Below are 24,423 nucleotides of genomic sequence, written 5' to 3'. Positions count from 1 at the left end.
TAACTAAGTGGTTGTCATTTGTCAATATTATGAAATTTGACTTTAAGAAACAAGTCGAACATTTAATTATCTTGTAGGACTTCAAGCAATCTATATGTGATAGTATGCCCTAGGGTAGTTGCATCTCCTATAATTTCATATAACATGACAGGACAGCTTTAGAGAGTATGGTAAGAGAGAACACGAAAGATTAAGAATAGTCTTGCACACCCAAGGCTTTAAAAGCGAAGATTACACGAAATGAAAGGGCATCGTTCAATATGGTTGTCGATGTCTAAACATTTATTTCTATTTGTTGGCTCGTGTTTTAATGTAATATTCCTGCTTTATTAAAGTATTTATAAAAATTGAGAGATTGAGAGCTCCAGATTAATTAAGATGTAATCTCGATAGGCATGCGCAATGAAATTGTGACATTCTCATGCCGGTTCGTTTTAAAAAGAAAAAAAAGGTCATATGTCTCTACTCTTAGCTTAGACATTTCCGTAGATTTAGTTTTTTCTTCGAGACCTTGATGGATGCTGTTAGGGCATGGGCAATGGTTGTTGCCCAAACACACCTTAAGATGGGACCCACTAACAGGTAGCATTTGTTAAGGCAAACCGCACAATGTTTGTGGTTTGCAATCTGAGCTCACTACAGGATAAAATATTTGCAGCAGTGTGCAGAAGGAAAAGAAAGTGGTGGCTCTTAGTGTGTTGAATGATGCGAGAGAGCGGAGGAGAGAGAAAATACTTGTTTATTCACTAAGGTGCGTCGTAAGCTTGAGGTTTACCGTAAGGAATCTTTTTCCTATGGTGCGTTTGCACAATGCTTAGGGCAGTCCCAATGGGACATTGATGATAGTTTCTATCCCTCTTAATTATCATGCCAACTAAGCAATTTGCTGATGTGGTAGTAGATTTATTATGGAGAGAGAGAGAGAAACCATTTCTTAGAGAGGAAACCAACGGCCTGTTCGCTTCAGCTTATTCAGCCGGCTTATCAGCCACCAAACAGTGTTTTCCTCTCACAACAAATCAGCCGTTTCAGCTTTTCAGCCGGCTTATAAGCTGAAGCGAACAGGCCACAAGTCCTCACGCGCACCAATGAGCCAAGAAACTAGTGATTCAGCATTGGGGAGATCCAAGTAGTTTCTTCTTAATTACTGCAGGATCCTTTGCGCTTGCACCGCTGCTACCCATCACTCGAGCTCCTTTACATGATGCACAGAGGATCTGGTACTAGAAAGGAGAATGATTGGTTGGATTTTTATTTAGACTCTAGATAAAAAAAGTTGCATTGTGAAGGATGATTTCTTGATACAATATCCTAGACTATGAAAACTAGGTTGGTTTCTCCCATTGGGACTGCCCTTACGGTGCACCACAAGAGCACATTAATTGTTTAAGGTTACCTTTTTACTTCCATTGTGGTTGCCCTTAGTTAGAGAACACTGACACTTAAAAAATTAAATAAGGGCCTGTTTGGCAACCATGTATTAAAGTTTAACACCTGTCACATCGGATGTTTGGATGCTAATTAGGAGTATTAAATATAGGCTAATTACAAAACTAATTGCACAGATGTATTAGTTTTATAATTAGCTCATGTTTAGTTCTCCTAATTAGCATCCGAACATCCGATGTGACACTGTTAAAGTTTAACACCTCGTATCCAAACACCCCAGTCATATCAGTATTGTATGTGTCCTCCTTCAATTATTTTTTATGTATCATCACCAAGTTGTCTTAAAGTATATCGTCCATTTCTCAAATATTTGTAATCACTTATTTATTATCTATTACTTTGATTTCTTTTGGGAGCATCATGTGGTATATTTTGGGACATTTACTCAAACCAAACCAAGATTCTCATTCTCCTACGCCATAAGTAGCAGTGTGCAATGCAAACATGGTCTGCAAAAGAATCTACATTCAGACCCTCCCATGCAAGCATATACTCTCTCCATCGTTTTGAGCTTTCTATGCATCTAGATATACGCAATGTCTAGATATATAACAAAAACTATGAATTTGAAAATGTCAAAATGGTTTATAATTTGGGACGTAGGGACTAGTGCAATAGTTGTCCCAGTAACATCAACACTATAGTATATGATGACTATAAAAGTAGTAATTCAACTACTAGCCTTTGCTTTAGTTTTCATCATTTTTAAGTAGTAATTCAACTACTAGCCTTTGCTTTAGTTTTCATCATTTTTACAACACATCAAATTCGGAGTGAGCAGGATTTTTATAGGCAGAAAGTAATTGCAAGGATAGCATCTCAATTGAAGGTTCAGATGTTCCCCCAAACGAATCTTGTCGTCATGTCGTGGGATCATCACATGACGTGCGTATGCCGAATACTCACCCCTACTGGGGAGACCAAAATAGTTTTCCAACTAAGTTGGTGCTACTAGATTCATCATGTACTAGAATTATTCGTCATGATTTTGTCATATCATGATTGATTATTTCCTCTTGACAAAAGAGCAGACCTGTACATGTATCAATTGCCAAATTCTTGCTAGAGAACGTATAACAACATTACGAGTCTACAGAACCTTTTGTTCACTAGTTGCAGAAAGCATCATCGTTCCAGCCTTCTTAGCATTTCTCTGTACAATGATTACATGTCATCTACGAACAGCTCTCAAACACTGCTACCGGTACTCTGGTGATTCAATTCAGAACTAGGCTCAACACCTCCTGTAATCCAAATGAAACGCGACATGTATAGGTGTCTACTGTGAGATGCTGCTCCTTAGCTGCCGGCATTGATCCCAAAAATCCGAACCTTGTGCATGTTTGGTAATTTGGCAACAACTAGCACGGTGACTGCTAGGGTGTTGAGGAAGAGCATAGGATGTTGATAGTCCGTGGTGTGGGAAGCTATCAAGTACCTGCCAAAGAACAGAGCAATTATCCCTAGATTAGTGCTGCAGTCAACTCCGACATATAAAATCAGACAATAGGTAGGGGGCAATTAAAGGATTGGCCAGCCAATCAAGAGAAGACTGGAACCCATGTGCCAGTCCACATACTATTTAAAGTTAAAAGGTACGTAACATCCTTTTATAAACAAAATTCTGTAACTTTCATATGCAGGTTGGGTCACTCAAGCAAAGGGAATTGAACTTCAGAAAATTTCTGCGCTGGAATATGACACCAATTTGAGTGACAATTAGAATTTGACACTCATAGTCTCAATAACATGTGGGATCAGGCGCCACATGTCAGTAAGACTGTAAAATTCCAAATCACGGCTCTAGTTAGTGTCGTAAGGTCCTGAAATCTCTAATCTTAAGTGTCAGTAAGCCTGTTAAATTTCGAATCACGGCTCTAGTTAGTGTCATAAGCTCCTGGAATCTCTAATCTTAACTAAGGGAACTCAAGCTAATCTCATCTCTACAAAAAGATGAGTACAAAACACATCACAACAGTGCCGCCCAGACATCACAACTTGTCTTCCTAGCTTTAGATTTAAAATACAATAGATATAGATGCACCATGCATAAATGCATAATAATACCATCATGATTGCTAGAGGCAGTTACATATTTCTAAAGAACACTTTTAGGATCAAATAAGGAAGGAAGTTATTATCGATCAGTGTGCTTACACTATTGGAACGTGAAAGAAACAGGAAATGTAACATAACACTTTTTGTTTGGAAAACTGAGTGCCTAAAGGCAAGTACTCCCACAACCAATACTGGTTTAGTAGTTTGCCACATTGAAATACAAATACTTATTTAAAAGTGGCTTAGATACCTGCCGGTTCAAAACAGGAGAAAATCATGTGGATCAATGATGTAGCGTACGTTAAAACTAACATAGAATTTGAACTTAAAAGGAAATGTTAGCATCAGAAAATAAACCAAGTGGAAAGGTCAGACTTCTGTATTAGCAACAAAAATTATCGCTGCACTGCTGAAGGCACTTATGCGATCAACATGAAATGCATGATATCTCATTTTTTTTAAATGCACTAGAGTTGAAGCCGAGATTTATCTTCTAGACTAAATGCTAGGCATTTTGGGTATTACAAGATAACTTCTGGTTTTCAAAAAGAAAACTGAACATTGCTGCTACTGGTTTGTCTATAGTAACTTGTAAAGCAAACGAAGATGCATTGCCGACACTCCACTCGTATATGTTTAACAGAGTGACCGTGATCCTTAACTGTCTTACATATGGCAGATACAATCCATTTTGGCAAATCCCAAGGCCCACTGTTGAATTGAAGCTAAGGAGCTAAACGTTGTTTAATGAACAAATTACTGCAAGGCCAGTTTCTTTAGTAGAAAGTGAAGCGAAACAAGGCATGCCTACACTAATAACAAATGGGCATTAGGGCATAGTGTGTTGGTAGCTGCGCTACACTTATCACATGGCACACATACATAGATTTTATTCAAGATTCAAGTAGATGGCACATCAGTTGTGGCAGTCTATTTTCAAGCTAGTTCAGTTATTCTACCAGGTCACATACAAAGACTTTGCCCAAAAAGATATGCTGTTCATAAAGCGTTTCTTCTTCTTCTAATATCCACATCTAGAAGTTTGAAACCAATTATCTTATGGAACAGAATGTCATCCCTTTAGTAGAAATTATGCCCTGAAAACTAGAAATCAAAATTTGAATAAAATGCACTTAAATAGCACGAGCAACCACAACAAATTACCTCGAATAATAACAAAATGTCGATTCATTAGAAACCATTTATTAACTCAGAAGGTTATGATCAATCTAAAGTGTTATAGAAAAACATCAAGATCAGTGCTAATGAACCACTGACCTGCATCTTTTTTAAAAAATATTTATTGGCTACAAGGAACATGTTTCACTCATATATAAATCCATGTTACAATTATATGCAATAAGGACATCATGGGTATTCATGTATAAATGGAAACATATTTGCAATAGATAAGCACTTACAGAACGACAGGAACCGCTGTCAAAAACTTTCTGTTGCGGGTAAGCTGTTTGCCATTGTCCATTTGTTCCCACCAAGTCAATGTGTTATACATCCCTTGGTCATCAGCAAATGGAGTCCCCTTCTTCCAGTGGAAAAAGTGGTACGTGATCTGAAAGAAATATTTGATGAGGCAAGCAACAGAAATGGAAAGCGATTTTGGCTGAAGTCTGGAAGAAAAATGCCATACCGTAATCTTACACTGCTATAAGAAAATAGAAGTGTTAATTCTACTGTAATCTCACACTGCTAAGAGAATCAAAATGTGATTCTACTGTAACCTTACACTGCTAAGCAAATCAAAATGTACAAAGCCAAGACCAACAGTATGAGCTGCCTTTACAAAATATAAGAATATTATATGGAATTAATCACAACTATTACCTTATTTAGACTGGCAAAACACTAATTAAAGTAAGTTGTTTATTTAGCTATTGTTTACGAAAAAAAAAATATCAAAACTAATCATGCTGCAGGGCAAGGTTAGCTTGAGCACCATTGCATGTCCCAGGTCCAAATTACCTTAATATTACCTTCTGACTCTTGAATTTTACAAATGCAGCTCAATAGTAATAAGAAATATGTTCCACGCACTATCAAACAAGATATTCCCATTCTACTATGGTACTACCCTGACAAATGTGACCACTGTATATCAAGGATCAGATAACTCATAAACACTCACTCCATCAGAACGTAATGAAAGGAACACTGGCCAGCAATTTCCAAATAATGAGTTGGAACGTGCGAGGATTGAACGCACCGGCGAGATGTCTCACTGTTCGGGAAACCATTGCAGCCACACCATGCCACCTCATCTGTTTACAGGAAACAAAACTGCAAAGTATTGATGCAACGTTTGCGAACCTGATAGGGGGGCCTCGCCTATCCAACTTCACATATCAAGCGGCGTCAGGCACAAAAGGGGGTATAATGCTTCTATGGGATGACCGAGTCTTTGACATGCAGGACATCCACACAGGTCGATTTTTTATCTCAGCAACAGCAGTAGTGAAGCATAGTAACACTCGGTTCCAACTCACGACGGTATACGGCCCAACACGGCACTCAGCAAAGCCTGCATTCCTACGCCAACTGCGAACAATGACTCCGGATGACACCACTCCATGGCTAATCATGGGTGACTTTAACTTAATCTACAGTGCTAGAGACAAGAACAACAGCAACCTCAATCGCAGTCTGATGAGGAGATTCAGATCAGCACTGAACTACTGCGGCCTTAAGGAAATTCACCTACAAAACAGAAGATTTACATGGAGCAACGCAAGACATCAGCCGACGCTGACGCGAATCGATAGAGTGTTCTGTAACGCTTCTTGGGACGTCAAATTCGACGACCACGTCCTTCACGCTCTATCCTCATCGCACTCGGACCACTGCCCATTACTGCTTGCGCACCACTCGGGACCTCGAAAACCTACACCCCTCCGCTTTGAAAATTTTTGGACGCGACTACCAGGTTTCTATGAAACCGTAGATAAAGAATGGTCCAAGCCGACTACGCACACAGAACCTTTCCATCGCCTGGGCTACAAACTGCACAACACCGCCCGAGCACTAAGATCTTGGAGCAGAGCACACGTCTCCGATGCCCGTTTAAAGCTGCATATGGCTCAAGAAGTCATTCTGCGCCTCGATGAAGCTGAGGAAGCACGAACGCTCACAGCACAAGAACGAGACATACGTAGCAAACTCAAAACACGACTCCTGGGATGGGCGATCGTAGAGAAGATGAGAAGGAAGCAGAGTTCCAGGATCACCTATCTACGAGAAGGTGATGCGAACACCAAGTTTTTCCACTTAAAGGCAAACGGACGGAGACGGAGAAATTTCATACAACGGCTGAAGACCGGAAACAACTGGGCAGTAACACACTCGCAAAAACAACAAATCGTACAAGAACACTTCGGCAATGTCATGTCCACCCCTCCCACTCGAACTAGAACCCTCAACTGGGACAAGCTGCACTTCCCAGCAGTAGATTTAACCGGCATTGACAACCCTTTCTCAGATAAGGAAATACAAAATGCCATAGCTGCCTTACCCAAAGATAAAGCGCCAGGCCCCGACGGCTTCACCGGTTTGTTCTTTAAATCTTGCTGGCATATCATTAAAGGCGACGTTGTTGCAGCGGTAAATGCTTTTCATGCGGGAAGATGCAACGACCTAAATCTACTTAACACAGCGGCCATTGTACTGGTACCCAAAAAGGATGGAGCTGAAACCATAAGCGATTTCAGACCGATCAGCCTTATCCATGCCATAGCAAAGATTATTACCAAAGTGTTGGCAACCAGACTTCAGCCCTACATGGACAAATTGATCTCGCCAAGCCAAAGTGCCTTCATAAAAGGGCGGAGCATCCACGACAATTTCCTGTATGTTCGGAACATGGCCAGGAGGTTTCACAGAAACCGAACACCAACACTGCTAATGAAGCTGGACATCTCCAAGGCCTTTGACTCCGTCCGCTGGGACTACCTACTTGAATTGCTGCAACATAGGGGATTCCCTGCACGATGGCGTAACTGGATCACGGCATTAATGGCCACGTCAACCTCCAAAGTCCTCCTGAATGGAATTCCAACAGACAAAATTGTGCATGGGCGGGGTCTACGACAAGGAGACCCCCTCTCTCCCTTCCTCTTCATCTTGGCAATAGACCCGCTGTACCAACTAATGCAAATGGCGACGGGAATGGGATTACTCAAAACACTAGGCGGCCGCACACCACGCACCAGCATCTCCATGTACGCTGATGATGCGGCTATCTTCATAAAACCAACCAAGGACGACGTTGCAAACATCACAAAGCTCCTACATTCATTCGGGGAAGCCACTGGACTACGCACAAACCTGGAGAAGACAATAGTTGCTCCTATCAGCTGCAATAATATAGACCTTGACGAAATACTCTCCGAATGGCCAATCACTCGAACCGGTTTCCCTTTAAAATACCTTGGATTGCCTCTTGCGATACGGCGCTTAAGGAAAGTTGACTTCCAACCACTGATAGACAAGGCTGCAAAAAAACTATCTGGGTGGCAAAACCGCAACATCACGCAAGCAGGGCGAATCTGCCTCGCCAAAACTGTCCTCTCTGCACAACCCTTATATCTGCTAACCGTTTTGAAACCGCCAACTGAAGTCCTGGAAGAGATAGATAAAATACGGAAACGATTCATCTGGGCGGGAGATAATTTGCTAACAGGGGGCAAGTGCAAAGTCAACTGGATCAAAACCTGCTCACCCAAAGAGAATGGTGGACTAGGAGTGCTAAACCTACATTATTTTGCTAGAGCACTGCGACTACGGTGGCTCTGGCACGAGTGGGCATCCCCGGGGAAGACATGGATTGGACTCAATATCCCATGCGACGACTCTGATCGACGCCTTTTCGAGGCTTGCACAACTCTAACTGTGGGAAACGGCCGCAAAACAAGCTTCTGGCACTCAGCTTGGGGAGGGGGCACCTGCCCAAAACACATAGCACCCAACATATACAACATATCCAGGGGGAAACACAAAACTCTTGCAGAGGCAACACACAACAACAAATGGGTGACGGACATAAACATCCACGCCGGCATAACAACGCAACACCTAAGTGAATTCATCCTACTATGGCGATTATTAACGACAGTGACTCTCCAGGCGCAGCAAGAGGATACAATATGCTGGAAATTCACAAAAAATGGACAATACTCAGCAGCATCCGCGTACAAGGCGCAGTTCGTCGGCTCCACTTGCGCACCGCAAAGTACGACAATATGGAAATGCTGGGCACCACCAAAATGCAAATTCTTCGCCTGGCTGGTGCTCCAGGACAGAGTCTGGACAGCTGACCGGCTATCGCGCAGAGGCTGGCCACATTCACCAAATTGCCCCCTATGCCGAGTCCAACAGGAGACAGCGCATCATCTCCTAGTGCAATGTAGATACACCAAGCGCATATGGCAACTTATAGCCACCTGGGCCTCGCAGCCCAGTCTACACCCCTCAAACTGGCCCCCATCTGATAATGCTCTTGAATGGTGGCTAAATATGACTACAAGGGCCGAAGCTCCTCGGCAAGGAACTTGTTCTATGGGTCTGCTGGTAATATGGGAGATATGGAAGGAACGCAATCGACGAATCTTTAGTCATCAAGAGATGGCCGCACCCTCATTGCTGGCGCTGATCAAAGCGGAAGCTGATACATGGATTATAGCAGGGGCAAGAGCACTAGCGTTGCTATTATCTCGAGAGTAGTCGAGATATACGTCCAAACGAAACTTTATCTTTCTCCTGTAATATAATATTTTGTTTCTCTACTCTATCAATGAAATAGGCACACTCGTGCCCATTCGTTCAAAAAAAAAAAATCCGAGCTCTCAACTAAAGCATCTCGGACATGTAGCTAAGTTGATCAAGAGCTGAAACTTACAGTACACAAGCTGTCCCTGCCACTACATTTATGGGTTTCTGGACTACCATAACAATGCAAACAGAACCTGTGTACCGAGTACCGACCACATAGCTCCTATGCACCCCAGTCCTGTTTGCATGTAATTTGACCTGGCGGGAGCAAACCTCTGCCTCAATTACCTTCAGTAAGACGGAAACCTGAACCAATATTTAGCAATCTAGAAATCCTAATGCTAAAGTGGCAGAGGGGATGAAATGCAGGTAAGCATAAAAGTTCGTAATCCTGCCGAACCCAAGCTTTAGATAGCAACCGCCAGTTAAAACTCAGGACACAGATGACCAAGCGTGGTGCCATTTCATAGCTGCCACAGGGCAGCATCCATTCCAATCTCCCGAGCTGAACAACTTGAAGTAACCTAGCAACTAGAACAGCCGCTGGGCCTCAGATCCACGGGTGCGCCCAAACCAACGCGCAAACCCCCCCAGCCTCAATCGCAGGCAGAAGCAGTATAACAATAAGGGCAGGAGGAGGCGGGTGCCGCGCGTACCGCGAAATGGCCGAGGTTGACGAGCGTCCACGCCGTGCCGGGGGCGCACCCGAAGACGGAGAGGACGAGGATCCAGGAGAAGAAGAGGATGAGGATGTAGGTGGTCCAGACACCGGGGTACATGAACCACTCCGTGTTCCTGTTCAGATCCGGGGGCGGCACCGCCTGCACGTACAGCTTCGCCATCGAAATCAGCCAACCGCCCCTTCTCCTCCCACTTCGCCGGCTCGGCTCCCTCGTCGGCTGCGTGCTGCTGCTGCTGCGGTCTGGGAGGGAGGGCGGGAGGGAGGGGGACAGTCCGCCTCGGGCTCGATTTATAAGGATGGGGTGGGGGCCGCCTCGCCCTCGCCGCGCTGGTCAGAGCGGAGGAGGAGGAGGAGGAAGGTTCAAAGATGGTGGCGAAAAAGTATTGCGATGTGGGGTGGCGGGCGGGCGGGCGGGCGACCGACGGGGAGAGGGAGGTGAGCGGTCGGGGAAGGAGGCGACGACGAGACGGTTGGCCGCTGGCAGGAGGAGACGGTGGAAACGCGACCGCGACCGCCAGCAGCGATCGGGTCAAACGCGACGGACGGGCGGCGGGCCGTGCGCGCTGAGAGCGGCTCTTGGGCTTGTAGCAGGCCGGCCGGCCTGTGAGCCCGTCGTCTCTTTGTGTGCTTTCCTTTTGGGTTCTGTGTGTGTGTGTGTGTGTGTGTGTGTGTGTGTGTGTGTGTGTGTGTGTGTGGTTTTTTTAAAGCTAGTTGAGGTGAAAATTGTGGTCCTCTCCGGGCGTCGTGTCTGCTCTCATGTTCGTGGTCGCGTTCGCTGTGCTCTCGTCATCAGCATTCAGAATTCAGTTTATTTGTTAAATTGCGACCGTAGCGTGCATGATTATCGCGTGATACCGCGGCGCAGCAGCATCTAATCAGGGAACCTTCTTTTCCGTCGAGGATCCATTTTTTCTATGGACCATGATCTCCACGGGTTTTTGGCGTTGGTTGCACACCTCATTATTGTCCTGGTAATCTTATGATTATGGATGGCGCTGGAGCAATCATGCAGATGCAGGCTCGCGGCCTTCAGCAGTGTGGACGCGCAAAATGCAGTGTCAATCATCAAATCCTCTACGATTTTCTGCATCTAGAACGCGTACGTAGAATGTGACCGGTCTAGCAGTCAGCACGAGTTGCACTTTAGAGTCACCACTCACCCAACTCACGGCCGGAGGCGGAGCTGCGACGGCCGGAGGCTTGGTGGCTTGGTGCGATGCTATGCTAGATTCCTAGTTGCCCCTAGACCTCTACTCACCAGCGCCAAGTTCTCAACTTCTCATCGTCGATGGCAGCGAGCTCCCCGACCGTATAGAAGGCGTTGGTTCAGCACGGTTTCGACCAAGATCGCCGGCGCCTCGTGCTCCAACGAGATGCAGACTCATGATTAAACAGAGGCTTCAGCATCGAAGAGAGAGGACTGGTATAAGACAGGGCGGGACTCCGGATTTCGGGAATGGGCCTCGCCTTGGGCGGCCGCGCGGTACGCCGGCCACCACGTCGACGAGCTAGGATGGAAAGGATACCGTGAGTATGACACGAGTTCGTATGCTTTCGAATATAGAAATGATATTGTGAGTACGACACGAGCTTGAACCGCATCAAGAACAATATTGATGAATCTCGTAGAAAATCCTAGATGGCGGTGTTGAGGCAACCACGACAAAAGAATAGGATTTTGGCAAAGCCGACCGCAAATTTTTTAAGCACAACTTCGAAAAGAATACAAGTGATTGTCGCTCCCTCGCAACCCTACTTGATCCTTTAGGACCCTTCGATCTTACCTTATACAAGAATCTAGTACTATAGAAGTGTCTAACTTATTCATCTTGAGCGCTATTAATTGCCTCTCACAAGTCTTAGATAAAACCTTGGTGTTTGCCTTTAGCTTGATTGATTCCTAGAGGCTCCACACCCTTATTTATATAGTCCCCTCCAAGATCCTCATACATGTAGGGGTCCTACCCTAGTAGGGTTTAACGCTCAAGTTCTAGTAGAACTACAAGTCCTAATAGCACACCCCTATCGAGTCCTAATCCAAGTAGGATTTGAATCACCATACAACAATCTCCACCTTGACTCTAATCTTTTGAAGTCACCGTACTCCTCCAAGAATTCGCTCCAAATCGGCTTATTTTTTATTTTTTATTTTTTATACTCCCATCACAGGAGTGCCCCCACCACAAGCTCGTGCACATCATCGTGATGTGTGTGTTAGTGTCCAGGCTTGAGTGTCCGGACCCTCCACCTCAGAGCTCCTTCGACGTGTAGTTTGATTAACCACACCACCTTCTCCTACGGCCCTACATGCCATAGGTTTGTACCGCCTTCGAGCTTCACCTGCTCGCCGGTAATACGTGGTCGGTCCCACCACGTTTTCCTCCTTCCAACAGCTCGTACCTTCGCCTCTACGACTATTTGGTTTTGCAACTGCCTTTGCAGCCTTGCACTTAACCGCAAATGAGATTTGAGTACCTGTCGTTGACGAAACAACTTTCTTCTCCAGATCAGAATTTTTACCAAATCTCCCAATGGTTGCATCACCTTTAAGATTTCCTATCACTCGGTATCCTCTATGAATCCAGATACTTTTCATGATCACTTGCCCTTTGCAAGTAACTCGCATGACTCCACCTTGAAGAGATAAGCCATAACATTGGAGTTCTAGCGACCTCACATATATTAGATTTTTTTTAAAACCAGGGATATACCGAACTCCCGTCAATGTTCAATGTGTTCCATTATACATCTTCAATGTAACCATTCCCACCTCAATGACTGCATACTCCTTGAATCCGCCAAGTGAACAATTCTAGTCACCAGGTGTAGAGATCCTTCGTCAAACATCTCCCTCGCCGAACATATATGGAAGCAACTCCCCGAATCTAATATCCATTTATGAGTAGTATTTGGTTGACTAATGATAAGTACATCATTTCCATCCTCACTTGTCACTGAGTATACTCCTCTCATAGTCTTCAAATTTTTGCATAGTCTTTTATCGTGTGACCCTCTTTGTCATAAATATAGCATGTACGACTGCCTTTGCTCTTGCTTTTCTTCTTCCCATGATTCTTGACTTTGCCTGCTCCACCTGAAACAGTCAATGCTTGATCACCCGAGGATGAAGATTCATGTGGCTTCTTCAAGGACTCCGCCTACAGTAGATATGCAACTGCAACTGTTGTCAGGGATAAATCCCCAGTATCCGTAAGGAAGAAAGAAGATGGACTCCTATTAGGATTCCTCTCTAATTCTACTAATACTCATACCATGTAATCCTAATAGAACTCCTACCTTGTAACCGACTAGTAATCCTACCCCCTGGAGTATATGAAGAAGGGTAGGGGTACCTAAATCGACAGAACCACAATAGAGGATAAAATCCTCAACACCAAATAACCCCCAAGCGTAGGACGCGATATGCAACACCCCAAACAGGATGTAGGGTATCACACTACTCTGGTGGCCTGAACCTGTATAAATCCGTGTCTTGTGTTCTCGCTTTTTCGTTCGAGTTCCAGGTCCGACAATTCCCCACCAACCAATCTACTACATTGGGATACCCCTCGGTAGGTTGTCAGGTAGAAAACATCGACAACTGTCGTGTTGAAGTTGAGAGTAGTTTTCTCGACGAGAATATTCATCACCAATTGCTCCCACGAGAACGGTAAGGATGAAACCAGTATGATGCCCTTATCGTTCTCCTTCTATGTTCTCATCCGCACTAATCAACTGCGTGCCAAGATATTCAGATGGTCGATGAATCGTGCGCTTTCCTCCATGCGCAACCTGAATAGTTGACACTTCAGTACCCACCGAGTCTTCTAAGCTCTTCCATAATTTATTCGGTGAATTTTCCTTAATTACTGAGTACTTTACCTTATTGAAGAGACATTGTCTAATTGTACTGAAGCCTTCTACTTCGTCACCTTCCATTCTTCAACAGTTGGGCTCGTTGGTTCGTTTCCCTTAAGAGAGCAATCAGTCTTTGCTGAACAAGCACATCTGTCACCACACACTGCCACACGCTAAAATTCCCTTTGCCATCAAATTTTTCTACTCGATTCCACATCCGTAACATTGTCTTGATTTCGTGCTTCCTAGCACTGCCAACCTTCTCACAAAATCAAATCAATTCGACCTTGACTCTGCTACCACTTGTTAGAATTTGATACCACTCGTTATGTGCAGCAGCCCCCGAATCTAGAAAGGATATTATGAGTACGACACAAGCTTGCACCATATCAAGAACAATGTTGATGAATCTCGTAGAAAACCATAGATGACGGCGTTAAGGCAACTACGACAAGAGAATAGGGTTTTGACGAAGCTGACCACAAATTCTTTAAACATAACTTTCAAAAGAGTATAAGTAATTTCGCTCCCTCGCAACCCTACTCGACCCTCTAGGATCCTTTGATCTTGCCCTATACAAAAATCTAATGCTATAGAACTGTCTAACATATCCCTCTTAAGCATTCCTAATTGCCTCTCACAAGCCTTGGATGAGACCTTGGTGTTTGCCTTTAACTTGATTGATTCCTAGAGGCTCCACCCTTTGTTTATATAGTCCCCAACAAGATTCTCATATATGTAAAATAGGAGTGCTGCACCATAGAACTGCAAGTCCTATAGCACACCACATTAAATTCTAATCCAAGTAGCATTTGAATCACCATAACATAATTTCCTTCCCTCCGCCTACCCTGAAGCTTCTCCATCCGGAATGCAGGCGGTGGAAGCCTCTGCTTCTGCGAGATCGCCATCGACATCGGGTGCCGACCGCCGCCACGCATCAGCCGATAGGAGCATTGCTTTATTTGAAATTGCAATCCTAATCCGGCCGCCGGCGTGGCGTTAGCCGACAGGAGCATTGTTTCATTTGAAATCGCGACCCTAATTCTGATCACGCATCCGACTTTTTTTTAGGAATACCCCTATTTTGAATCGCGATCCCATATTTTGCAGATAGCCCCATAATATTTGCAAAGTAGTCCCAAATTTGCGCCTGCTCTCCTCCAGTCCCTTCCTGTCCGGCGACGGCGGCGGCGACAGCCGCCGGGCCTTCTCCGGCTCTCCCTTCACCATTCCTCTTGGATATCCACCACCGCGGTCCTCCTACTCCGCCTCTTCATCATCTCCATCTACCTCCCCGCCCGTCGTTTCCCCTATCCGGCGGTCCGACAACGTTAACTTGCTGCGACGAGCCGACGACCGACGATGCGAATTCGTTCTCCAGTCGCAAGGTACTAATGCTCTACAGCAGATCGACCTTCCCGTAGATGTCCTTGCTTAAGGATGCGTTCCTGGTGCGCCTCCACCCACAATCCGAACAGATTCTGTCAAGTAGTTAAGAAGTTAAGGCAATATAAATGTAGATTGGTGCTGATTGAACAATTAGTGATGTGATAGTGCGGTTTCCATCACAAATCAGAATTTGGTGTGGGTCCTTAACTTGTTTGCATCAGAGAGATCAACAGTAACTAGCCTGGTTTTGCTTTGATGTTTTTCCAAGTTGGGGCCTAAAGGTCCCAGCAGATTTTTTTTTTTTTTTTTTTTTTTGGGGGGGGGGGGGGGGGGGGCTAGATAGGTTTCCTGTGACCATTGCTTTGATTTCTGTTACAGTTCCTTTCATGGTTCTATAAATAAAATCCCTAAGATCCTACATGCATTCACGATATAATAGATGTTGATATGGCTTAATTTCTCTAGCTCCTTTTTTAGGATTGTTTCAACAGATGGTGTTGAATTGTGCTAACTTTGATTGCTGATTGGTTTGGTTTTATTGTTAGTCAACTAGTCGTGGTGATCAGATAGACCCGAGAGGAAGGGATGCATGAATCGTAGGTAGCCATTCTCCTTTGTTGAGGTTCTGAGGAAATGTGATGCTTTTAGTGTCGTTGAATTGTGCTAGCCGCGCCACAGTATATCTGCATTTTGCTCTTCTTGCGGGAGATGAGTGCTGCTAATATGAATTAGCTCGATATAAGGATAGGCGAAACATGAAACTTCAGTTTTGGAGGATCTGTCAGTAGATATTAAGCTTTAATATCTTATTAGTCATGACATATACATTATAGAATCACAAAATGAAAATGGAGGGGCATAGCCCAGTGTGACCTCCATGAGGCTCTGCCACTGCACGCGAGCTATACAACACTTCCATCACTGCATACAGAAACACCAGTATCAAGAACCCAGTTACCCAGGCGCTAGGCGGCAACATAGGATTTCTAACTAGGCAGGAGAGAATGAAATTGGCATCATAGATCACCCCCAGTCATCATCCGGGGCGTTCATGATTTCTGCACTAAAAGCTCATGTTTGCATCAATGATATTCTTGATACTAGCATTTCTAGCAGCAGTGAGGCTGTCGGGTGTCAACACTAGGCTCTGTCAAATGCATGGAGTCCTGGCTACCAATTTTGCTATCAGTCGAGTCGCCTAATCCTATCTAATCTAAGCATCTGCAGTCACTGCAGTCTCTCAGCAACGCCTACCGGAATCGGTAGCGGAGACCGCTGATGGTCTGTGAAGGATGGAACCCCACTGTTCATGACCTTTGCCATCTGCTCGTTTGATCGAACGAGGCTGTTTTGCTCCAGTAACTGAACAAGTGACAAAAATATATCCATCCTTGTGACTTCTCTGTTTGTCTGAAAAAACAAAAATTCAACATACAGCTCAACAACTAATGGAGCTAGAAATGAGGTACATAAACCAAAGGCTTCTTCTCTACCTCGACAAGAAATCGCGCCCATATCTTGCCATCGCGGAGTTCCATCAGCCCTTTCAAGATCGTCAGACCAAAACCACGTATGTTGTCGGCTATCTCCAGAAAGAGTCCCCTTTCCTCACAAAGCATCTGCAGATTTTTTTATAGGCAAGTTGTTATATTCATATTCTGCACTTAGCAGGAGAGAGAGAGAGAGGATAGCAGTAATTAAAGTACAGTTTTTCACCTCAACAAGCATCTGACCAGGTGGCGAAAGATCCTCAACGATTATAGGGCAAACCATAGTTTTCCCAGCAACCTCATAGGCCCATGTGGCACCACCATTTTTGCCGGCATCTTGGTTGTCTTTCAGGATGACACCACTCTCTTTGTCGATCAACTTAACAACCATGACAAGTCAGCATGTGTTGCTTTAGAGGACTTTTTTTATAAGAAAATATTTCAGCAATACAAGATTAATGTACACGCATAGAAGAGAGTATACCTTTGGTTCATCAGCTTGCTTAATTTTCTCTGCATACTTGGTTACACTTTGTAGAAACAGCATATGTTTAATTGTTCGCTCCAATAAAGCATCAATGCTGCACTGTTATATTAATAATGACAGGAAGTAATGGGGGTCAGCCACTCTGAATCAAAGGAAACATGACAAACGGGTGGTTGACTATTACCTTTGCACCATTAGGGACAATCTCTCGTAGTTCTTTGACTCGATCTTGTATCAGTTGTCGGTCTTTTGGTCTAGGCCGGGTGCTCTCGCTGGCTCTAGCTCTTTTCTTGGCAACCTTCGTTCCCTCAGTATTGTTCGATTGACTGCCCTTGGAATTTGTTGTGTTGAAACTGCAGGTGTCATCCACAGATATATTTGCTGGTGGCACTGAAGTTGCCTTTGAGGAGCCATTTTGGACATTTCCGGATGTATAGCTGCTGGAGGCCAATGACGGGACTTGTGCATTGTATGCTGTTATGCAGTCTCGAAAAGGAAACTGAGGTAACTGATAATTTGAAACACAGTTAGCTAAAGCACTAGCTTCAGCCCCAAGTGGACCATGTCCTGCAGGTGGAGGCGCATCAGCACTGAGTAATTGTTCGACAGCAGATATGGAAAGCAAGCCTCTCTCCCTAGTTGACGATGGATGCTTATTGGCCAATTCTGTAGCAGACTCTGAGTGCACGTTGCCTAAATTTTGAAGGTTTCCTGCCAGTAGAACGTTGTCATCCCACCAATCTTGCACAAAGCTGTTAGTGCTAAGGTCAAGCATCATACTTTCTAGTAGACTGTTGTTTCCAGTACATTCCTTCATGTCACTGTTTGATGTTCCTGCAGTAGCTTCTTCAGATGTCCTATTTGGTAATTCAGGACATGTACTATCAGGTGAGAGAAGCTTCACACATTCTCCAGTGTCAGGTATCAGAGATTGTTTATGCATGAGGGCATGATGTGGTGTGAGGCAATTATCTTGGATTTCAGAAACACAAGGGTTGCTGCTGAATGATACAGATTTACATAGAAATCTGTCACTCTCGGTCTGGAGGCATTTTCCGGATACTGTTGTAAGTGATGATGAGAAACCAGCACTGGAATAACAAAGTTCATCAAGCCTGGAATTGGGAGAGTTGGTGGTAGTGTAATGGTATGGGGGATATGGCATGTTCTGATCAGATGATTCATTTGTCATCCTATGAAGATTGTTTGAACTTTTGTATGCTGACATTATACTGGCAATAAAAGAATCAGGCACTTTGCTAGAGTTGACTTGAACTTCAGTTCTGGCATCAACATTTTGATGAAAAAAGTCAGTGACCTTATCAAATCCTTTGAGCTCATATATAGACTTGGAGTTAACAGGCATCGCCAATATGTGAGTATCAATATTGGTGTTACCAGTAACATAGGAGGTTAAATCATTTAAAGGCCTCTGTGAATTGCTCGGAGAACAGATCGAACTCCTTATAGATTCTGCTTTCTCTATATTATCCTCAAGCTTCTCACTTTGCAATGGGTTGACTGTGTTATGTACAAGAATGTCATTTGCAGATCTCAAGGAAGTGATGATAGGTTGCTGACTACATGCAAGAGAATTGATTCGGGTATTCTCCATTGAAGCGTTCTTCATCTGATCAAATATATTTCTGACCTGATTAAGAAAATCTGAGCTCCTGGGAACCTGGTGAGATGTTAGATTAGAGTCAGGTTCCAAAAAGAACTGATATGTTTGTACCCTGACAAAGCCATGTTCTGCATGCTTCAGCGATTATATTGTAATTCTGAAGTTAGCAGTTCCTTATGCTCTCTGGTGAGGTGGGCTATTATTACGAATTTCATTAAGAATTGAGATATCAATCAAGAAACGCGTAATGAATGTTGAACTATTATACTGTTGATGTTTGCTTGACACAAAGCAAGTTAACAACTCATCTGTTGACAATTGATAAAGACAACACTGACATGAGGGCGCAAAGACTGTATTGTGGAGTCTTCAAGAAACTAACCTTCCGAAAGGAACCAAATTGCACCAATCCCTGCAACTGAAGAGGTAATACTGCAATGGTCTGCATATAAGGTTCCACCCTTCAGTATCCAATTTGATATTAGACAAGATAAACAAACACTCAAAGCTGGTCTCTTTATGAAATAAAGGTTGTGTAATTTTTCAGGAAAGAAACAAGGGAATGAGAAACACCAACCTTTATTCCATTCAGGAACTGGTATTGCCACCACGTATAACCCTGAAGAAGGGAAGCTTTCGATTTGTTAAAATCAAGTATCTGCTTTAGTTGTTAAAAGAAATGGTAGCACAAGTGATAATGAATGTAAGGAAGAGGTCAGAAGAAACAAAAATTATTCTGAATGCTTTAGTGGATTTTCAGTTATTCATCTATATAATTTTCTAGACACGGTAAAAGAGCTGTAAACTCAGGCCAAAGCGTAAATGGTTGTTCAACATTCTTAATTTTGCTTTGCTGATCGTGCCAAAAGCCCAAAACAAGAGAACAGATTTATACCTCAAATAACTCTCGGTTATCTGCGTGGCTTGTCTGGTTCAACGCGTTGCAAGTAGCATCGTATATCCATTGACACTCACCGCTTATTAGAGCTTCTCCTATGATGCTGAAACCAGAGAACATATGTTTTACACTGTATATTAATGGAAAGCCAAGAAGCACTTGCAAAAGAAACAGAGTCAAAAGCAATAACACAAACATGGTTTATAAATGAAAAGATATTAGTCAAATCAAAGTATCAAGCTAGCTAAACAAAATGGAGAAACCATGTTCTACCTTTTTTTTCAGGAAAAATGTATTCTCAGCAATGAACAAACTCATAGGATTTTAGGACAGTGTTAAACTGAAGGTTTTCTTGAGATAAGAGAAACAGACACACAGGAAGCATGGCGATTGGTGATTGAACCTTTACGGAGCTAAATAAATCCTACTGTGAATTACCAGTGCAGCCATCAGGGTGGAAAAGGGTCTTATCAAGACTGAATATAACATTAACGTGCCCGTATCGCCGGTCCAATTGAAATATCAAGATAAAATGTCAGGCATATATAACCAGATATCCATACCCTTCCCCAATAATATGAACTTGACCGAGCATCTTCTCAACCACTGTTTTAGCCTCATCTTCGGAGTATCTCTCCCCCAATGTAAGCAACCTGGCATCAAACGCGGTACCAGTCAGTATTCTCAAAACATGTAGTAGGAGCAACTCCCTAGAAAGAAAACGTGGCTACTGCACAGCACACACCACCACTGGAAGGTACAAGACAAAACAAAATAGGAATCAAAAAGCAAAAGTTGGACAACGAGTGACACGATGCATCATGTCCGAAGGAAAAAAGAGACATCCAAAAAGAGGAGACACGTCTTCCTGTCAAAATTTGATGGGATCACAATGTTTTGCTCAAAAAAGTTGAGGAATGGACGCAGCTTTCTGCAACCATGCTTGTCACTCGGCAAAGTTTAAAGGAACAGAAGGAGAACTCAGTCATGTCTCCCTTCCTAAATGCAATGAGAATAGCTATTTGCAACCGTGCGAACCCTTTACAAAAACTCTCGATTAGCAATAGCCAATAGGCATAGCTTCCTCTTCTGGTCGCTGTGTGCTGCGTGAATGATGTGAAAAGAATAGGGATTTGGATGCAAACTTCTGACAGAAAGAACAGAAAAGAGCGCCACGTTCTTGAAATGCTTCTATTTGTGATCCTACACATGATACGGCTAGGTCGCATGAACTTCTCGATAACTATCTACTTCTTACTGAATATGCTAAGGATGGATTGAACTTTTAGCCCGTAAGATCTAAAGGCAGATTAACGTGAAACAAGCAACCGGAAGAACCAAGAACAGGAAAATCTCACAAATTCCCAACCAATCGGAAGCTAACCAGAGAAATGACCTAGCTACATGCACCGCCAGCAAACACCACTATCTATCACCCAATCTATACTCAGACGGCTCACCGAGGGTCGTGGGGATGGAAGCGCCATACGGCCGCGTACGACCACCCTCCGGCGCGGCACAACGCCCCCAGCGCCGCCTCCATGGGTTTCCGGAAGCCGGCCGGCCGGGGACGACGCGACGCGAGCGGTGGCGCGCGGAAGCGGAGGGCGTCGAGGCGTCGGGGAGGGGCCTGATAAATACTCGGGCACGGATGGATACGGCAGACTTGCTTGTAGTAGGCTGCGGAGAGAGAATTTTGAGAAAGAGACGTCCAGTACGGCGACGGCACACGGGCACAGGCGCGTTGGGGAGAAAGCAAAGCTATTTCGCCCCGTTTCTTCAACTGTTCTACTGGGAAAACGGAGGCTGTGTCGTGTGCGCGATGAATGCTACTGGTTCTGACCACGGAGGGTGAAGGTAGCCTTGCACCAAAATACTGAGAAAATATACGACAAAAAGCACACAACCAACCAAAATCAGATGGGACTGTTAAGAGTAAAGAGGAAGAAAAGGAGAAAATGACATGTATGCATAACGAAATGGACTGCAAAATCTTCCGCAAGCTTATGGATGAATGGAACCGGTGGGCACCAAGGTTGTAACTAATAAAGGTCTAAAGCAGCAACCTTTTCCTGAAAAGACCGGACCACTGATTCATACCTATGTTCTCTGTCAAAACTCTTTTATTTTATTACTATCATTTTACCCGAATAACTATTTCATTGGCAGGTCAAAGAAGTCGTCTACAGCTAGCTTTGTACAGAAGAAAGTGTTAGTTCTCCTTTCAAAAAAGATTTACTAGTACTAGAAGCTATTTGCATTCTTTGGTCCCCTCAAATTCTAGTGGACGACCTTGACAGAAAATTATTTTGGACACCAATTTCTACGCACAGTGCTAGTAATCTCATGGTGAATTTATAATATCACCAAAGCAATTCTATGATAAATCATTTCTAAGTGGTCTATCTAAATACTCATAAAGATAAGAGATGGTATTGCCTTTCTTTTTGCTAGAGAATGGAATGCTATCAGTCGCATACTCTTCCATGAGTCAACTAACATGTAGTAGGACTAAATGTTGTCTCATTATTCCAGCAAGATTTTCTCCATGCATCTTCATTACCGTTTCTCTGCTACAATGAGCTCTGCTGGCTGCCTGGTTCTTACTTACCTGATTTACCTCTCTAATATCAACGAGAAGACAATGTCTAGATGAGTATAGAAGTAGGATTTGTAAAACAAGTATATACATCGATTTGTCAGAGAACAGAATGAGCCATCTCTGCACCAGTCCTCCAACCCTATAGCAGCGATGTATATACTTGTTTTACCAGCGCATGCAGAAGTGCTCAGCAATGTGCATGCATGTGAGCGCATCATCACCTTTCCTGATGACCCTCCAGTCCGTGTGATCTCTCATTCCCTTTCCTCTAGGGGGGTTAAGTGGTTAACCTAACCTTCCCGCCATCCCAGCCACAGCCTCCCAGAAGCATGCATGTGACCGGCGACCTGTTCACATCGGGCATCGGGCATGTGTTTGTGTGTGTGATCGCAGATGGCAGGGGTGTGGCGGTACAGGCCCACTGCCCCATCAGCCGGGAGTGGAGAGATCGATAGAGATGGCGCAAGGCCCCACGCAATTGTAGGAATCTTGACCGGGGAAGATCGCCGCGGCCGCGCCATCAGGGCAAGCCCAAGGAGTGAGACCATGATGCGTGCGCGGAGATTCCCAGACATTCCATCGGGCCAAAGGCTGGCCATGATCAGCCGAGCTGTCTCCGTGCATAGCTCGCTCTCTCTCTCTCTCCCCTCTCTGATCTCAGAGCTCATGGCGTGTTAGCGTGTACGGACGCTGGTGCGAGGAGGCCTTTTCAGATCGACGATGGCTTTCGTTTCTGTGCTGCTGTGCTAAAAAATGGTTTAGCTATGGCCATCATGTGAAAGTGCTGTTGCTAATAAGCCAATCATGCATGTGTGGTCACCTATGGCTATGGCTGAGAGCCGCCCTACCAAAGGAATATTTCTAGGGTTTCCTTCCCCTTTTGCAGGGGATGTCTGCCACTTGGTGATGATGGTCTCCCTTGGTGTGTCATCGTCTCATCGATCGACATGCCCCGCGTTGCCCCCTAGCTAGCCTAGCTAGCTACAGGCCCACTAACTCTTGTTTGCACATCGGTAATGGCAAAACAGGGACGGGAATTGAGAAGAACACGAGGAGGACGAGAGTGGACGACGGTGACATTTACATCAACAAAACTTCTTTTCACTTTTAACCCAAAGGAAATTAAACTTGTTTTCACATATGGTCAGAGAGTATGTGTTGTGCAACTGCAAGTAAGGGTCGTTGAGATGACCTCATACAAGGGCAATTGTTCCATGGTTATGAACGAGGGAGAAAGTGTGTTAGTGGAGATTAATTGTAGCTATAACCAACTATATGTATGGTTAGCAGGTTATGGGTAGCTAGTACGTACTGATCAGTCGACCACACTTGGACCAAGCACACCTCCCCATCATTTTTGGCACTAACCAAGCTATACCTAGGCCTATAATTCTGTCTCATGAAAGCTTTCCTAGTATTCCCAGGCAAGGTCAATGTCCCAATCACAGCCAATGCAAAAACCCTTTCCCGCTAGAGCTTTCGATCATTCTTCCCTCACAGTGAAACAATTGCATCACCAAAACAAGATGATTTCAGCTTGAGGACAGATGGTGAAAGGAAAAAAAGAACACTGCAATTTCTGGGCACACCCTAACCCTATGCAACTGAGCGAGCGAGCCTGCTGCAGCTTTAGGCCTGGTTTGGTTTCATTGACTTATTTTTAAGCAAGTGTCACATCAATGTTTAGATACTAATTAGGAGTATTAAACGTAGACTATTTACAAAATCCATTACATAAGTGGAGGCTAAACGGCGAGACGAATCTATTAAGCCTAATTAGTCCATGATTTGACAGTGTGTTGCTACACAAAACCTTTGTGAATCGAGGATAGCCGGGGAGTGATAGATTCGGCGTGCAGGTAAAGACTTCACTTATGTGCTGCATTCTGTACAAGCTGTCTGTATTAAAAGAGTTAACAGTCAATCACTAAATACTCTCACACTTGGAGCGGAAGTAGTCAATGTTATCTATTTAGACAATAAGTAGCGCCTGCCGAGCGAGGGTAAATTTAAAATGATCACGATATAGCAGCAGAAAGAATAGAAACAAATATAAAACGTCTTGTACAGAGATAACTATAATAGAGGTGGTAGTGGTATCAAAG

At 44.1% G+C, this 24,423-nt stretch overlaps 2 protein-coding genes and 1 long non-coding RNA gene across 3 annotated transcripts; 1 reads left to right on the top strand and 2 right to left on the bottom strand.

Annotated features, from left to right (window-relative positions):
• Positions 1-2,414: 2,414 nt before the first annotated feature.
• LOC101767529 (ORM1-like protein 3) lies at positions 2,415-10,411 on the bottom strand. The gene is made up of 3 exons (XM_004976464.3): positions 9,942-10,411; positions 4,929-5,077; positions 2,415-2,887 (listed from the first exon to the last, which is right to left on the bottom strand). Exons 1-3 carry the CDS (start codon positions 10,125-10,127, stop codon positions 2,749-2,751), a joined length of 474 nt encoding a protein of 157 aa, XP_004976521.1. The 5' UTR covers positions 10,128-10,411; the 3' UTR covers positions 2,415-2,748.
• A 4,514-nt stretch (positions 10,412-14,925) lies between these two features.
• On the top strand, positions 14,926-17,905 carry LOC105914866. The gene is made up of 3 exons (XR_001164613.2): positions 14,926-15,216; positions 17,554-17,698; positions 17,768-17,905. It is a non-coding gene; the product is annotated as an uncharacterized LOC105914866 (long non-coding RNA).
• On the bottom strand, positions 15,985-21,514 carry LOC101766718 (transcription factor bHLH157). The gene is made up of 10 exons (XM_004976463.4): positions 21,177-21,514; positions 20,280-20,369; positions 19,714-19,819; positions 19,396-19,437; positions 19,201-19,260; positions 17,379-18,875; positions 17,192-17,293; positions 16,934-17,086; positions 16,711-16,836; positions 15,985-16,627 (listed from the first exon to the last, which is right to left on the bottom strand). The coding sequence occupies exons 1-10, from the start codon at positions 21,257-21,259 to the stop codon at positions 16,445-16,447; spliced, it is 2,442 nt and encodes an 813-aa protein (XP_004976520.1). The 5' UTR covers positions 21,260-21,514; the 3' UTR covers positions 15,985-16,444.
• Between the last annotated feature and the right edge of the window lie 2,909 nt (positions 21,515-24,423).

This window comes from Setaria italica, chromosome VII, assembly GCF_000263155.2.
Source record: "Setaria italica strain Yugu1 chromosome VII, Setaria_italica_v2.0, whole genome shotgun sequence".
Lineage (NCBI taxonomy): Eukaryota > Viridiplantae > Streptophyta > Magnoliopsida > Poales > Poaceae > Setaria > Setaria italica.
This window is presented reverse-complemented; position numbering and strand designations above follow the sequence as displayed.

Coding starts and splice junctions, on each gene's coding strand:
- LOC101767529 (XM_004976464.3), bottom strand. CDS start 10,127: ATGGCGAAGCTGTACGTGCAGGCGGTGCCGCCCCCGGATCTGAACAGG. Junction 5,078..9,941: donor TCAACCTCGGCCATTTCGCG/GTACGCGCGGCA, acceptor TATTTCTTTCAG/ATCACGTACCACTTTTTCCA. Junction 2,888..4,928: donor ACAGCGGTTCCTGTCGTTCT/GTAAGTGCTTAT, acceptor GTTCTTTGGCAG/GTACTTGATAGCTTCCCACA.
- LOC101766718 (XM_004976463.4), bottom strand. CDS start 21,259: ATGGAGGCGGCGCTGGGGGCGTTGTGCCGCGCCGGAGGGTGGTCGTAC. Junction 19,438..19,713: donor ATAACCGAGAGTTATTTGAG/GTATAAATCTGT, acceptor TCCCTTCTTCAG/GGTTATACGTGGTGGCAATA. Junction 16,837..16,933: donor CTGGTCAGATGCTTGTTGAG/GTGAAAAACTGT, acceptor AAAAATCTGCAG/ATGCTTTGTGAGGAAAGGGG.